Raw genomic sequence first — 16,723 nt, forward strand, 5'->3', positions numbered from 1 at the left:
TACTTTCAATTCTTTTAAAGCATACAATAAAAAAAATGAAGAAGAACCAAGCAATTGCATCAATGTTTTATAGACATATACACAGAGAGGTTTACCATTTAAATGTACCTTTTGGTTTTCATTGTATATAGAATATACACATACAGTACATAAAACATGTTGCACTAATGTAAACTTACTTTGTAATGCGATCAATATTTGCTATTTGTTTCTGGTGACGTATCACTTCTATGGCTGTCCATAAGTATTGGATTACTTTTGTGTCTGCTTGTCGTCTTTTTGTCAGACGTGCCATGGTCCACAGTGTTCAAGCAACTGAGTAAACACACAAGAGAAACAGGACTATTGGTATTTGATCACATATATAAAAGTACGTATCAGGTTTTTCCTGTCTTTTGGATACACGCAAATGTCAAGAAACATTGCTGTGGACATTATTGTATTGGAGCTGAGTTGCGTTCAACCTATGACAATCATTCAGAGTATCATACAGCCCCTTGGTTCCATCCCTCTTGTTTTCATACCCTCTCATCTGCCAAGAATCTGATTGTGCATATGGTACACCTTGGGTTCAGCATCATATGCAACCCAGCTGTAGTAGGGAATCCACTGAAAGCTAATGTTCTTTTGTGTTTGCCTTATCAACAAATTTCCATAATCCCCTTGCATAGAGATTCAACAAGCAGCACTTGCACAATGACTGTCTGGGAATGTAGTTATGCAATCATTCCACAATGACCAATGGATGTGTAGCCCCCTCCTCCTAAATGATATGAGCCCATATACTCCACAAATTACTCTAAGAGATTTCTTCAATAATGTCCGTCAACGGCAGTGTCAAGTGAGATTTCCAGGTCCTCGCCAAGTTGAGCTGTGCTGCTACCAAGATAAAGAAACACATCTTGAGAGGATCAAGGCTCATAGAACTAGGAAGCAACAATAATGCATACAATTTGACCAAATGGTCCAGTTTTAGATCACACACTGTTTGAATCAGGAGATGCATCTGGAACCAGAACCCATGAATAAGCGGACAAGCCCACTAAATGTGTAATCACGTTCTCTCCTCTGAGTTATATCACCAAAACTGAGGAGATACAGGCAAAAATAATCATTTTTAACTGTGTAGGTGATTTAAATACATTTATTAAAGCATTAACACTATAACTTGAACAATAATTGAGCAATCACCAAATCTAAGTAAAAAGAGCAGAGTTGCTAAGACTCTCCAACGTAGTTGTACTGGGAGATTTTGTCATCTTACCACAACTCATGGTTTAGGGAACAACATGCTGGCCTCTATGTGATTACTTCCTTGTCAGGAATGACTGTGCATTGCCCTTTGTTTTTCAGCTTTCTCTCTTTTACTTTGACAGTATTTTCAAGCACACGGGGATGTATTCACAAATAGCATTTCTAGATCAAAGTTCTAAAAGTGGAACAGTAACCACAGAAAATGAATGTTACTGTTGAATGCTGAGATCTTTGCCCCAGGATTACACAATAAAAATAACACTAACAATATCATAGGACTGACAGAGTACAGCAATGTGCCTCTTCAGGAGCTATAAAATCACTGTGCTGTAGTTTCCAAGTGATACACAGTCTATTAGCATAGTAGATGTGTAGGTTGCACAACACTATAACTATAACAAGAACTATACACTGATCGGCCACAACAATAAAACCACTGACAGGTGAAGTGAATAACACTGATTATGTTGTTACAATGGCTCCTGTCAAAGGGTGGGAGATATGAGGCAGCAAGTGAACAGTCAGTTCTTATATCTCATGTGTTCGAAGCAGGAAAAAATGGGCAACAAAAAGATCTGAGTCACTTTGACGAAGGCAATTAGTGACGGCTAAATGACTGGGTCAGAGCATCTCCAAAATGGCAAGTCATGTTGAGTGTTCCTGGAATGCAGTGTGTAGTACATACCAAAAGTGGTGCGAGGAAGGACAACTGGTGAACCAGCATCAGGGTCTTTGGTGCCCAAAGCTAATTGATGCACGTGGGGAGCCAAGGCTAGCCCATCTGATCCAATGAAACAGAAGAGCTCAAATTGCTAAAAAAAATAAATATTAATGTTGGCTTTGGTAGAAAAGTTTCAAAACACACAGTGTATTCCAGTTTTCTCCATATAGGGCTGCGGAGCTGCAGACCAGTTAGGTATCCATGTTGACCCTGGCCCACCCACCTTCAATAATGATGTGAGCATCAGAACTGGACCATCGAGCAACAGAAAAAGGTTACCTATTCTAATGAATCATGTTTTCTTTTAGGTCAGGTGAATGGGAAAGTACTTGTGCGTTGTTTACCTGGAGAAGATTTGGCAACAGGATGCACTATAAGAAGAAAGCAGGCCAGAAGAGGCAGTAATATTCTCTCGGCAGTGTTTTGCTGGAGAACTTTGGGTCCTGGCATTCATGTTGCATTGCCACATACCACCTATCTAGAGATTGTTGCTGGCCACATTCAGCAAGGTAATGTACCCTGCGCCAATGGCAAAAATTGTTCAGAAATGGTTTGAAGAACATAACAAAGAGTTTAAGGTGTTGCTTTGTCCTCCAAATTCTCCAGATCTCAATCTGATTGAGCATCTGTGGTATGTGTTGTAACATCAAATCAGGTCCATGGAGGCCCCACCTCGCAACTTGCAGGACTTAAGAATAATATGCTAATGGTTCCATATACAGGACACGTTCAAAAGGTCTTGTAAAGCCCATGCCTCAACACAGAGTAGTTATGGCAGCAGGAGGAGAAGCTACACGATACTAGGCAGATGGTTTTAAAGTTGTGATTGGTCAGTGTAAGAACAATAATTATTGCATACAAAAGCATTAGCTTTTTAGCATATTAGCAATTACAATGTACAGATTTGATTATGTGTTTCAGTAATTTCAGCTTTTTCTTTTTTATTTTTTCAATTTGACAAAGTAATTTCAGCTTTTAACTGTAGGCTATGCAATCCTGGTACAAATATTTGAACAATGTTGCTGCCGGTATGTGCAAAATAATTGCATAATGTATAGTGCATGGCCAGTATACAGCGTAAACGTTGACATCTGGGCTTCAGTCACTTTAATCACAGAAATTATCAGAATCAGAATGTCATTCAGAATCAGAATGTCATCAGAATGTATTTTGCATGAGAACAGTGTCACATAACATTCCAAGTTACAGTACTTTGACAAGTTTGAACATGTACATACATGTTCTGATACATTACTTTAAACCAAAACATTAGATTGTATACAATATAAGTGATCCATGCTTTTTTAAAATACATTTTAATACAAGCATTTAATACATGGTTAAATAATCACATTAATTATACGAAAAAACGATAAACTAAAAATTGTAAAATAAAAAAAAAGACACTAACATTTGGGGGTTTTGCATTTGCTGCAGATCTCTATTCTTTGGAGCTTCTACAGGTTGTGCTCAAGAAAGTGATTTAGGCCTTCACGATTCTCACTTATTTTTCTAGAGCACTGAGCTTATTCACGTAAACAATGATTTATGAGCTGAGAGAGTTTTTAGCTCAGTTGTCAGTTTTCAGCTGCAGAAAGCTTAAATACAGCTTTCAGAAGTATAAATCATAACATCATATATACAGCAGTAATTTTGTATAAAATGGGAGACCAGTGTAGGTTGGGAGGAAGAGACAGAAGACAATAGAGCAAATCCCTGTCAATTATTGTTGCAGACTCTATCTTTTCACCTGGCAGTTAGCATAGAAAAAGCACACAGAGAAGAGAATATAAACAATGTTTCTATGTCTCTCCCTCATTTGCAATATTGCAATATGTGCCCTTGCTGTGCCTGGATTTAACTGGATTGTAATTGAATTTACTAAATTGTTATTACACATTTTAAAAGAGAAAAAAGCCCCACATGAAAAAAAAGTTCTACACACGTTATTGATGATATTCAATGTTTTATCCAACTGTGCAATTTCCAGAAAAAATAAATCTTCAAAAACAAAACCGCTACAACTAGCTGTATTTGAAACCACAGATAGCACCTTAGAGGTAGTACAATTTTAATAGATACATTTAGTAATTATCTCGCCAAAATTCCTAAAAGGCAAATGTTAATAGATGACAAGGGCACTCTGTAATGTTGATTTGTCACAATGGAAAGAAGTAACACATTTCAGCAGAATGGTTCAAATATAGTGCATAAGACATATTCCAGTTTTGCATTTATAAATAAAGCTTGGTAGGTGATGTATTGTCCCATAATGCATTGCAAGTATCATGATGTGCAGTAAGAACAAGGTTTGTTAAAATACTTCATTATTTTGTGGGCGGATATAATGCTCACTCCCAGTAAAAGGAGGAGAATGCATATTGTTTGATATTCTCAGGCGATAACGTAAGAACTAAGAAACAAAGTATAAGATAATTAATTACCTTTTCTTTAATGGCTCATACAGAATGGTCTCTGACCAGTGGTGGAGGAGCAGGCCTGGAAACAGCTGGAGCTGTGTTAAGAAGAAAGGATGATGGAGTGAATGGATATGGAACAATGATAAAGTACAACAGCAGTGTTCGTTATTACAGCTCATCAAAACTACTGGGATCTATTCCCAAGGCAGCTGCAGGAAAAAAAAAAACAGAGGTATCAGTCCCCCTGGATTTTCTTTAAACCACTGTACAAAACACACTCCCATATATAGACAGCTTACATTCTACAATGCAGTGTCATAGAAATCAGCTTTATTTAACCCCCTCATGATTGAGTCTTTTCTGCAATTCTGTGAGTTCATGACCGTGGCTTTTCTGCTACATTTTTGATACACCATAATGAAATGCTTTCTTTTTTAGTGCACTCGTGTATTTTTGTGTGTGTGTGTGTGTGTCTGTCTGTCTGTCTGTCTGTGTGTCTTTGTTTAACATTGTATTGACTATATATATTTAAATATATATATATATATATATATATATATATATATATATATATATATATATAGTCAATACAATGTTAAACAAAGATCTGCACTCCAGTCAAGACATAAGACTTGCTTTTCCCACAGAAATCACAAATGTGCAGTGATGTTACTACTGCAAATGATTCTGGGTGGACTTATGTAAATTAGTTCAACAAAGAATTTTTGCCTCATTGTTCTATTTTAAACATGGATTCCCTGGAGATTGTGCTTGCTGCATACAACAACTTTGAAACACAACTCAGGAAGAGATGCAAAGCCAGTGAACCACTCATGGAGAGCTGTTTCATTGTTAATGCAACTAATCAGCATGAGGTTGGTTACTGGCTTGCTATTGAGGCTTGGCGTTACTTGCAAAGCACTGTATGATAAATTTAAAAAAAATTAAATTACAGGATCCATTACAGAACCAACAAAGAAAGAATAAAGTCTGGCGCCCTCTAAGATTAAAGTTTAACTTTATCTCTATGATAGACTGATGAAAGCTCCTACTCATTACAGACACCATTACAATAACACAAAACACAATGGTATCTAAAAAACAACATAGGGGCTATTTACAAACACCAATTGTAGTGTAACATTTTAAATTAAGCAAAAAGCAGGTATATTCCAATGATCCCTCCAATTGCATCAGTTTTCCTCTGCCCATTTACCTTTAGGGAAAGGTTGCTAAAAAATAAATGTTAGTTCTCACAGAGTTGTAGGGACTCCTTTGGACATGTCAACTGACATGAAACGTCCACTTTTGGCTTAACTAAAGATGTAGTTGTCCTCATTTAGGTTTGATTGTAAATCTGAGAGTTCCAATGTATATCCGTTGCACATGGCTTTATCAGTCAGTATGAGCTGTATTTAAAGGATCACTATAGGGTCAGAAACACAAGCATGTATTCCTGACCCTATAGTGTTAAAACCACCATCTAGCCCCCCTGGGCCCTTCTTGCCTCCATAAATATAGTGAAATCTTACTGTATTCAAGCCTGAAGCTGTAACTCTGCATGCTGTTTGCCTCAGAAAAACAAGCAGTCTGCTGACATCATCAGAAGTGGTAGCCTGATCCAATCACAGTGCTTCCCCATAGGATTGGCTGAGACTGACAAAGAAGCAGATCAGGAGCAGAGCCAGCATGATTCAAACACAGCCCTGGCCAATCAGCATCCCCTCATAGAGATGAATTGAATCAATGAATCTCTATGAGGAAAGTTCAGTGTCTGCATGCAGAGGGAAGAGATACTGAATGTTTGGATGCATTTTAGGCAGCCATGACCCAGGAAGGATCTCTAACAGCCATCTGAGGAGTGGCCAGTGAAGTTATCACTAGGCTGTAATGTAAACACAACATTTTCTCTGAAAAGACAGTGTTTACAGCAAAAAGCCTGAAGGTAATGATTCTACTCACCAGAACAAATTCAATAAGCTGTAGTTGCTCTGGGTACTATAGTGCCACTTTAAGAAGGATATTATAGCACTAGAATAAGTGCAGATGCAGACCACATAATTATTAAAAGGAATAGAACATTTTAATTACGAAGAAAGGTTAACAAAAGTAATTTGTTTAGTTTAGAGAAGCCGCGCCTCAGAGGGGATATGACAGCATTATACAAATATATATATTCTGAGCCAATACAAACTATTGTCTGGATATCTATTCATAAACAGGACTATATAAGGCATGATGTCTCGAATTTAGACTGGAAGAAAGGAGATTTAGTCTAAGGAAAAGGAAATGTTTTTTTACTGTAAGGATGTGGAAGATTCTACATGAAGAGGTGGTTTTATCACAGTCTCTACAGATGTTTAAACAGCAACTGGGTGAATACTTGCAAAAACATAATATTCATGGATATAATTTTTCATTTGTTGGGTAATGAGTGAGATATTCTCGGGTCAAGGTCAAGAAGGAATTTTTCCTAGTTTGTTGCAAAAATGAAAGGCGCTTCAGGTTGGGTTTTTTTTTTTTTTATTCTTTATTTTTGTAGTGCATAAGCTTAGTACAATCGCTTGTGAGGTACCCCAAAGGTAATCCTCCAGCGCGTTATAAAACATTTAAACATAGAGGTACAGGGTTGATCTTGCACATTTTTATAAGATTGAGATATGCGTTATACGGTATCGATTGTCGTTCCTTAAGCATTTTTATAACATGAAATAAACTAAAATAACGTCGTTGAAACTGTCTGCTCATAGAATAAAATTAAGATGTTGTGTCCAGTGTAATGGTAACTATACTAGCACACCAGTGGAGGTGATTCAGTTTTGGAAGTCGCTTAATTTTACTTAAACATAACTTTTAGGGTTTTTTTTTTTTTTTTTGCTTTCTTTTGGATCAAAAACAAAAAACAGATGAGAGAAAATCTAAACTTGATGTAACTTTTCAACCTATATAACTATGTAAGAAGGGGATAGGAACTTAAAACTGTTACACTAATAGCGGCTAAACGTTGGAGAAAGGCATATTAGTTTTGAATTGCCTGATACATAAGGAGGAACTAAAAATAATGCTGATGTAACCAGGATATATCAATAAAACCAGTAAAGGAAAAAGACTATATGTCAAAACAAAAATAATTTTACATTTTATAATTAAAAAAATATATCAAAATACCAAAACATATTGCCTGATTTTGTTAAAAAAAATATTAGAGTCAAAATTGCAGATCATAAACATGTCCCTACGTTATCATGATAGCTTCCAGCACGTGTTTGTAGTGAATAAAATAAAAAATTTAAAGAGTAGAATTAAGATGGTACAAACAAATCCAGACCGCCATGGTGAGACAGCAATGGAATCTCGCACCAATAATTTGTTTCCCTCTCTATCAAAGTGATCTCCCCAACCTCATAAGCAGTAAAGGAAAAGGTTGGCTCTGCATGCTCTGGTGGCAAAAACAGCACTTATTGGTCCCCTTTAGTCCCCTACTTCTCCATGCACAAATTCTCTATTGAGCCAAAACTCCCACCACCACAGTGCGGCCATGGTCTGCAAAGAGCCAGGCTGCCTTTGAATGGAACTACAGTATCCCTCTACTCTCCCACGCATCCGATTCTCAGCATGGAGGGTGTGACATATAGTTTTTTTCCAGCCACTGTGACAGACAGGATGGCATACACATGAATTGACCACCCAGTCCCGTATGAATGCCAGAGACAGAGGTAAGCAGCAGAAGGAGAGTGAATTAAATTAATCTCAATTGTTTATGAATTGTGTGTCTCTGTGAGAGTGTCTGTATGTGTGAGTGAGTGATAGTTGTAGAATGGACATTTGATTTATTCATATTTTATACCATAGAAGTACTGCTTCTATACATGTATGATCAGTGGTTACATTATAGAAGTTAGACAATGTTATAGCACATGGACAAAGTATGTGTGTGTGTGTGTGTATCTACAGATTTTAACCTTCAACTAAACCGTGAGTGCTGGTCATACCTTGTATTTGGATATTTGCAATTACCCTGGATTACAAGCACCCAGATACTATATTTTTAATCTGTGTGCAAGGATTACATGTTTTTCTGGATAATAGGAGTTTGGGGTACAACTCCGCCTATGCACCGACAACTTTGTGCTAACATGGCATATTTTTGATTATTGAATTTATATTGGAATTTACATTGTACTTTATATTTATTGGAGACATCTCATTGGAATTTTTTTGCTTCCTGTATACCTTTGGTTTTTCTAATAGGGATACGATGGATGATTTTTTGTTACAAGCAGGGGCTTATGCTGAACAGACAGATACTTTGCAATTCTCACATGATGAAGCACAGGCCATCCTTTGGGAACAAACAGGGTTGGAATTACCCAATAACTTATCAGCTAAAGATGTTTATTTTCATCTATTACGCCTGCACAAAAAACAGATAGATTTGGATTTTCACGGCCTCTTTCTGTCTGACTACTATAAGGCGAAACGGATCCCTACGGGCTTCAGAATTTTGAACATCCCCACGATTGGCCGTGGTAAAGCAAAAGTTTGCAAAGATTGGACCTCAGTACTTAACAAAGCTTCATTAGATTTGATGCTAATTATAATCCAGGATGTTAGAACGGATATGGATGACATTAAAAAGGAGATCATTGAAGTAGAAACAGAACATGCTATTCTATTGGCATCATCGGATGGTATCAAACTTCAGACTAAATTACAAGAGGAACTTCTTGTATATAAACAGGAATTAATTATATGTAAAAAACAGAAGTTTGCCAAAATGCCAAAATGCCAAAATGTGGGGGTGACTGGGCATCCTGGAACGCGGGCGGCATCTGAAAGTGTATACACCTGGGGTAAGCTAATTTTCTAATGATTTCTTTCTTATATATATAAGTTTCTTTGTTCTGTGTATGGCTAGTGTTCCTGATGAAAGTCCCAGAAGAGGACTGAAACGTCGAGCTGCTATTTTTAAATATGTTTAAATAAAATCTACAGATTTTAACCTTCAACTAAACCGTGAGTGCTGGTCATACCTTGTATTTGGATATTTGCAATCACCCTGGATTACAAGCACCCGGATACTATATTTTTAATCTGTGTGCAAGGATTACATGTTTTTCTGGATAATAGGAGTTTGGGGTACAACTCCACCTATGCACCGACAATACCTTGTATTTGGAGATATATATATATATATATATATATATACACACACAGTGAGGTAAAAAAGTATATGATCTACGTTGTGCACTGTAACATGCGATACCCATGTATCATAAGGTATCATTGTATCTACTATACTATTACTATTACTGGACGTATCTGTACCGTTACATTATACATTTAAATCATTGTATGCATTACCTTTGTCTAACAACAAAAAAAAACTATAAAAATCAAAAAAAAAAAGAAAAAAGTATATGATTCCCTGCTGATTTTGAACGTTTGCCCACTGAGAAGGAAATGATCAGTCTATAATTTTAATGGTAGGTGTATTTTAACAGTGACAGACAGAATAACAAAAAAAGAAAACAAAAAAACGCATGTCAAAAAAGTTATAAATTATTTGCATGTCAATGAGTGAAATAAGTATTTGATCCCCTATCAATCAGCAAAAATTTTGGCTCCCAGGTGTCTTTTAAACAGGTAACGAGCTGAGATTAGGAGCACTCTCTTAAAGACACCTGGGAGCCAAAAATTTCCACAGAAGCAATCAATTAGATTCCAAACTCTCCACCATGGCCAAGACCAAAGAACTGTCTAAGGATGTCAGGGACAAGATTGTAGACCTACACAAGGATGGGCTACAAGACCATCGCCAAGCAGCTTGGTGAGAAGGTGACAAGAATTGGTGCAATTATTCGCAAATAAAGGAAACACAAAATAACTATCAGTCTCCCTTGGTCTAGTGCTCCATGCAAGATCTCACCTTGTGGAGTTTTAATGATCATGAGAATGGTGAGGAATCAGCCCAGAACTACACGGGAGGATCTTGTTAATGATGGCAGCTGGAAGGCAGCTGGGACCATAGTCACCAAGAAAACAATTGGTAACACACTATGCCGTGAAGGAATTAAATCCTGCAGCGCCCACAAGGTCCCCCTGCTCAAGAAAGCACATCTACAGGCCCGTCTGAAGTTTGCCAATGAACATCTGAATGATTCAGAGGAGAACTGGGTAAAAGTGGTCAGAGGAGACCAAAATTTAGCTTTTTTACAACAACTCAACTCCCTGTGTTTGGAGGAGGAGGAATGCTGCCTATGACCCCAAGAATACCATCCCCACCGTCAAACATGGAGGTGGAAACATTCTGCATCAAAGGGATGATGGATGGTGCCATGTACCATAAAATCTTGGGTGAGAACCTCTTTCTCTCAACCAGGACATTGAAAATGGGTCATGGATGGGTATTCCAGCATGACAATGACCCAAAACACACAGCCAAGGCAACAAAGGAGTGGCTCAAGATAAGCACATTAAGGACATTAAGGTCCTGGAGTAGCCTGGCCAGTTTCCAGATCTTAATCCCATAGAAAATCTGTGGAGGGAGCAGAAGGTTCAAGTTGCCAAACATCAGCCTCAAAACCTTAATGACTTGGAGAGGATCTGCAAAGAGGAGTGAGACAAAATTCCTCCTGAGATGTGTGCAAACCTGGTGGCCAACTACAAGAAACATCTGATCTCTGTGATTGCCAACAAGGGTTTTGCCACCAAGTACTAAGTCGAAGGGGTCAAATACTTATTTCACTCATTGAAATGTAAATCAATTTATAACATTTTTGACGTGTTTTTCAGAATTTTTTTTTTGTTATTCTGTCACTCACTGTTAAAATACACCTGCCATTAAAATTATAGAGTGATCATTTCTTTCTCAGTGGGCAAACGGTCAAAATCAGCAGGGGATCAAATTAATATATATATTAATATTCTAGTCTCAGCTGACCACATTTAGCCTCTCATAGTTCCATTGCAGGTATGAATCAGTATAGAAACAAGCAAGAGTGTAAGGCGGCAGAGCGTTAGAAAGATAGGGTCTCTCATTCAGTGTTAAATTGCTTGAAAATGGTAATGGTTTGACAGGGCCAGGAAATACAACCAAATTAAATGGTTATAGTGCCTATAGTGTCCATTTAAGCAGCTTGTTAGTAATAACAAGGAGAGATCTGACTACCATTCTGGGGTCAAGGAGGATATTTTCCTAGATTGCTAGGTTTTTTTTGCCTTTTTTCGAATCAACAGCAAAAGCAGACGTTGGAAAGGCTGAACTTGATGAACGCATTACACTTTTTTTTGCCTATGTACGTAACATCTTAGACAATGTCAGCTGGATCAAAGATTTTGCATTGCTAAGAAGGATTAACAACCTAAGAAAGCATTTTCCCTTCAAGTACAAGTTTGTAATGCTCAAAAAAACATCTTGAGAGATTTTGCTGAAAAATGTCATGCTATGTTTATATGTCGGCAAGTGATAGACTGCCGAATTCTGTCTGTATTTATATACGAGTGGGTTTTTCTGTTTGTATGAATGTCTAAATGTGTATGTGTGTAGGTGAATGTATGAATGTCTAATTCAGCTGTTTCGTTCACTTCAAATAAAGAAATAAATAAAAACAGTAGTGCTTCTGCAAGTTGATGGAAGTCAACTGGGCAGGGGGGCAGAGAAAGTGCTGTCATAAAGAAAAGAGGGTGGCATTTTAGGCCAGTGAGGTTGATCTAAAGCTGCAGGAATACGCTACAACGGCTTATGATTTCAAGAGAATTCTGTATACTTTCTTAGAATGGTTTATGCAAAAACATGGATTGGCTGGGAAGACGAAGGAATTTGTAAATGGTTTAAATTACTTATTTTCAGAATAGAGAAGATGTGTTTTTAAAAAAAGATAAATACAAAAATTAAAAATGCAATCTACAATACAATACATAGGTAGCAAAAGCTCTTTGGAACGAACATTTAATCTGCATCTCTCTTCAAATGTGCATTACGTGAATTCAGTAGCTATAAAAGGTAGATTTTAAATATGATAAAAATAAGATACCCCACATTCAGTTCCAGGCTGGCTGCAGACGTTGCCTCAGGGAATTCCCAGAATACTTTGCTTTTCAGGACAAATCAAAAAGTATGTTGGCTGAGCTGCAGGTAATGCACGGAATATCCGTGCTACTACCTGTTGCCCCAGCGTTGGAACAGGATGTCAGGTGTATATACTTCCATAAAAGAGTTCCTTCTGTCATCTCAAAGAATCCATCCCTAAAACAAATGCAAACTCCATTAAATTGATATAAGCAAACATATGTAAAAGACTGAAGAAGAGAAAAAAAGATCTTTTAAAATAAAATTAGAATTTAGACTGCTCAGAAAAAAAGTCTCAATTAATCACTTGATCACTGAGTGTATCACTGGTAAGATCACAAATGTTTTACGTGCATGAGTGATCAGAAATCCCTGTTCATAAAGAGGACATCAAGTGATATCAGCCATGACAACCCTGGGCCTGTAGGTGACAACACATGCAGCGCAAGTAGTGTTTAAATAAACAGCTTCTTGGCAGCTGTAGTGAAGGAAACAGAATGAGCTACAGATGCTAAATGGTCCGTTAACATGATTGAGTAGAGTACATGACTGATTATAATACCCCCACAACTACCCTTATATACAATTAGTTTGCCATCTTATATGTAACTGCATCTAGGGCTAATTACAAAGCTTTCATAATAAGTTAACCCTCAGTTAAAGGGTTACTTCAACCACCATAATCACTTCTGATTTTAGAACTGGTAATGATGGTAGGAATCTACCTGTGCAGCATTTCGTCTTGCACATTCAGAGATATTTGCACATTTGTGCCAGGGGCTAGTTGCATCACTGGCACACATGTCCAAAGCAGTGCAGAAACCTGTTGAAATTTCATTGAAATTAAGTCTCTAATTTGACAAAAGGCATTGCTACCGTCATCAAGTTTAAAGGTACACTCCTGTCATCATATTGATTGCTGAGTGTCAGCTGACCGCTTAAACCAATCTGCGGTGCACCTGAAACGCTTCCAGAAACTCAATTTCAGAAGTCAGATGCCGCCTTGAGAAACTGCAAATCCAGCCTTTGGATTTAAACCGTTTGAGAATGGTTTAATCCCACAAGTAAGAATGTGCCAGGGGCCTCCTGGCGCCATAACAACTTCAGTTATATTAGGTTGTTATGGTGGTGAAAGTGCTCCTTTAAGCACTTCTCACAGCTGTTCCTAGTGGTGGTGTTCTATCAAAAAACCCTACCCCGTGAAAATTCCCTACCCTCGTCACTTCCGGTGACGCGGCCGCACCGGAAGTGACCCTCATCCAATGGAGGAGGAGGGTGTGCGCCGCCGCGCAGGCGCACAACAACTAGGCTAGGTAGGGATTTTTCACGGGGTAGGGGAAATTAACGCCACAGTGCGCACGCGCGGCAAAGTACTCCCGTCGGAGGTACAGCGCGCGTGCGCACTAGTGGCAAGGGAGAGAGGCTTTAATCCGACGATCAGAGTTCGCGCGTGCGCAGTTTAGGGGTAGGAAAATTTTATGGCCATTTCTCCTGTGAAATCTCCATACCCCTATACTGCGCGTGCGCGGACCCAATAGACCGCGCGTGCGCAATGTGGGGTAGGGAAATTTCACAGGAGAAATGGCCATTAAATTTAATAATAAGGGGGTGCTGGGGGTTAATACTATAATAAAGGGGTGCTGGGGGGATTAATACTATAATAAGGGGGTGCTGGGGGTTAATACTATAATAAGGGGGTGTTGGGGGTTAATACGATAATAATGGGGTGCTGGGGGTTAATACTATAATAAAGGGGTGCTGGGGGGGTTAATACTATAATAAGGGGGTGCTGGGGGGTTAATACTATAATAAAGGGGTGCTGGGGGGTTAATACTAGGGAAATTTAATGGCCATTTCTCCTGTGAAATTTCCCTACCCCACATTGCGCACGCGCGGTCTATTGGGTCCGCGCACGCGCAGTATAGGGGTATGGAGATTTCACAGGAGAAATGGCCATACAATTTTCCTACCCCTAAACTGCGCACGCGCGAACTCTGATCGTCGGATTAAAGCCTCTCTCCCTTGCCACTAGTGCGCACGCGCGCTGTACCTCCGACGGGAGTACTTTGCCGCGCGTGCGCACTGTGGCGTTAATTTCCCCTACCCCGTGAAAAATCCCTACCTAGCCTAGTTGTTGTGCGCCTGCGCGGCGGCGCACACCCTCCTCCTCCATTGGATGAGGGTCACTTCCGGTGCGGCCGCGTCACCGGAAGTGACGAGGGTAGGGAATTTTCACGGGGTAGGGTTTTTTGATAGAACAGTGGCTGTGGGAATAATGGAAATAAAGCATTTTCTCACCCATCGCGAGATAACATCTATGGAGGGTCCGCCAGGATCCTTTATAGACATCAGAGTTGTACTCTTCCACATGTGCAGAAAGTAGAGAACGGACGTGGGCTTCTGACGAATGAAGTGCCAGGAGCTGAAAATCAAAGACAGTGGTGCATGCGGAGGATATCATCAGGAAATATAATTCTTCTATGCTGCACACCTTGGACTGCGGCTCCCCCAGCAGCGATTTTCACCATCCGGAGATGGTCCCAGTTGTATATGTACTGAATATTTACTTTGATTGCAGTTCACACGTTCACACACAGGAGTGTAGTTACCAAACAGTGAATTGAAACTCTAACTGCAAACTTTATGCCAAAATAGCTGGTTTCAAAAAAAATCTCTAAATTAGCTATAGACACATCTTGCCTATTATAGTCTGATTTGTACTTTCAGATCACCACATTGACTCGAATAAATTCAATTGAATAAAGCCTGCTGTGTTCGTCCCAGTGGTTCTAACATGAGGTAGCTGAGGTTGACACAGGATGTCTCAGGAGAATATATCTCCAGAGCAGACATTTCTTAGGCACAGAACTACAAAGAATTCATGGAAAAGGAAGACCAAATTAGTCTGCTCTCCATGAATCTTAACTCGTTCTTATATGTCAGCATATAGGTGGCAGCAAAGGTGCAGACAAATCAAAATCAAAGATTGGCTCCATGCACGATCCAAGTACTAAGAGTAAAATGTAGTGCGGTCTGGTCAACTTCCTATGGCCTTGTGGGTACTTAATCCTTCTATGCAGGGCGCATATAGCTTAACTTACACAACCTGTCCCAATCAAAAACAATGCATAAGTAGGATGACAGATTTTGTGTGTATAATAATAATGACCCATTTGATTGCATTGGTTGACTATTTTGAAATTATCATATGTGATTTTAGAGTCACTATGATGGCCACATTTTTACCAAAATATATGTCTTGATCAAGATGCTTATAAAAAAATTACAACTGCTTGTGTAAGCCTCAGATTAAAATCTAAGGTTCATTCAGAACTGGATTGTTCAGTTTTGAAACATATTAAAGTTGGAGCACAGAATAAACTCAATGCAGAATTATACAGGTTTCATGAGTAACTAGACAGCAGCAAGGAATTCAATTCAGACAAAGGTTATATTTAAAAACATCACAGATCAGAGAGTGCCAACAGTGCAAGAATTAAAAGGACACTCTAGGCACCAAAGCAACTTAAACTAGATGAAGTTGTTATGGTGCCAGGGAGCCATTGGAGGCACTCTTTACCTCAAGGGACTAAACCGTTCTCGAATGGTTTAACCCCAAAGTTGGAAAGGAAAAGGTATGTTCTTCGAAGCCAGTTTAGTGAATGGGGAGTCGGTGATTGGCTGAAAGCAAATTCAGAAGCCGGATGTCGCCAAAGGTCAAGTGGACATCGCCACTTGAGGCAACTTAGGGGTAAATGGTTCAGGAACAGTTTAACCACTTGAGGTAAGAATGCCTCTGGGGGCTTCCTGGCAAAATCACAACTTCATTTAGATTAAGCTGTTTTGGTGCCTGGAGTGTCCCTTTAATACAAGTTTGAAGCAAGTCAAAAGCAGAAGGCAACATAGACATAGTTTCTCCATGTTAATATGCTAACAGAAGAATTTATCTTGACTTCTAATGTTTGAAAACATTAGGAAACCAAACACCTTGATCACTAGGTAAACACTGACCGAAGTACTCCGGGACTGTTGAGCTATCTACTACTGCCTTGCATTTACATATGTGATAACAATCGGAGGAAATGATACACATCTCTGAGCTTCACTTTCACTTGGAAAGATCATGAAAGACAGAAAATTATGTGATTAAACTTAGCAATCACTGTACTTTACAGTACAGCTAAATATTTTTGGGTTTTTATTCAGCCGCTACTCATGTTAGGCTCATTAAATTTAATAAAATAATGCAACTGAAAA

General features: G+C 38.7%; 1 protein-coding gene across 7 annotated transcripts in view; it reads right to left on the reverse strand.

Annotated features, from left to right (window-relative positions):
• Positions 1–16,723, reverse strand: part of ZMYND11 (zinc finger MYND-type containing 11) — a 103,674-nt gene that overhangs the window by 81,368 nt on the left and 5,583 nt on the right. For 4 of the 7 annotated variants that reach the window (XM_063452253.1, XM_063452254.1, XM_063452251.1 and 1 more), the window contains exons 2-3: positions 4,420–4,490; positions 180–315 (exon numbers count right to left, since the gene is read on the reverse strand). In XM_063452253.1, the coding sequence (XP_063308323.1) occupies positions 180–295 (116 nt within the window). In that variant the 5' untranslated portion in view covers positions 296–315; positions 4,420–4,490. Of the gene's footprint in view, positions 1–179; positions 316–4,419; positions 4,491–12,431; positions 12,644–14,764; positions 14,889–16,723 lie in introns of all 7 variants that reach the window. The other 3 variants (XM_063452248.1, XM_063452249.1, XM_063452250.1) reach the window with 3 other exon arrangements.

Source organism: Pelobates fuscus, chromosome 4 (genome assembly GCF_036172605.1).
Source record: "Pelobates fuscus isolate aPelFus1 chromosome 4, aPelFus1.pri, whole genome shotgun sequence".
NCBI classification, from domain to species: domain Eukaryota; kingdom Metazoa; phylum Chordata; class Amphibia; order Anura; family Pelobatidae; genus Pelobates; species Pelobates fuscus.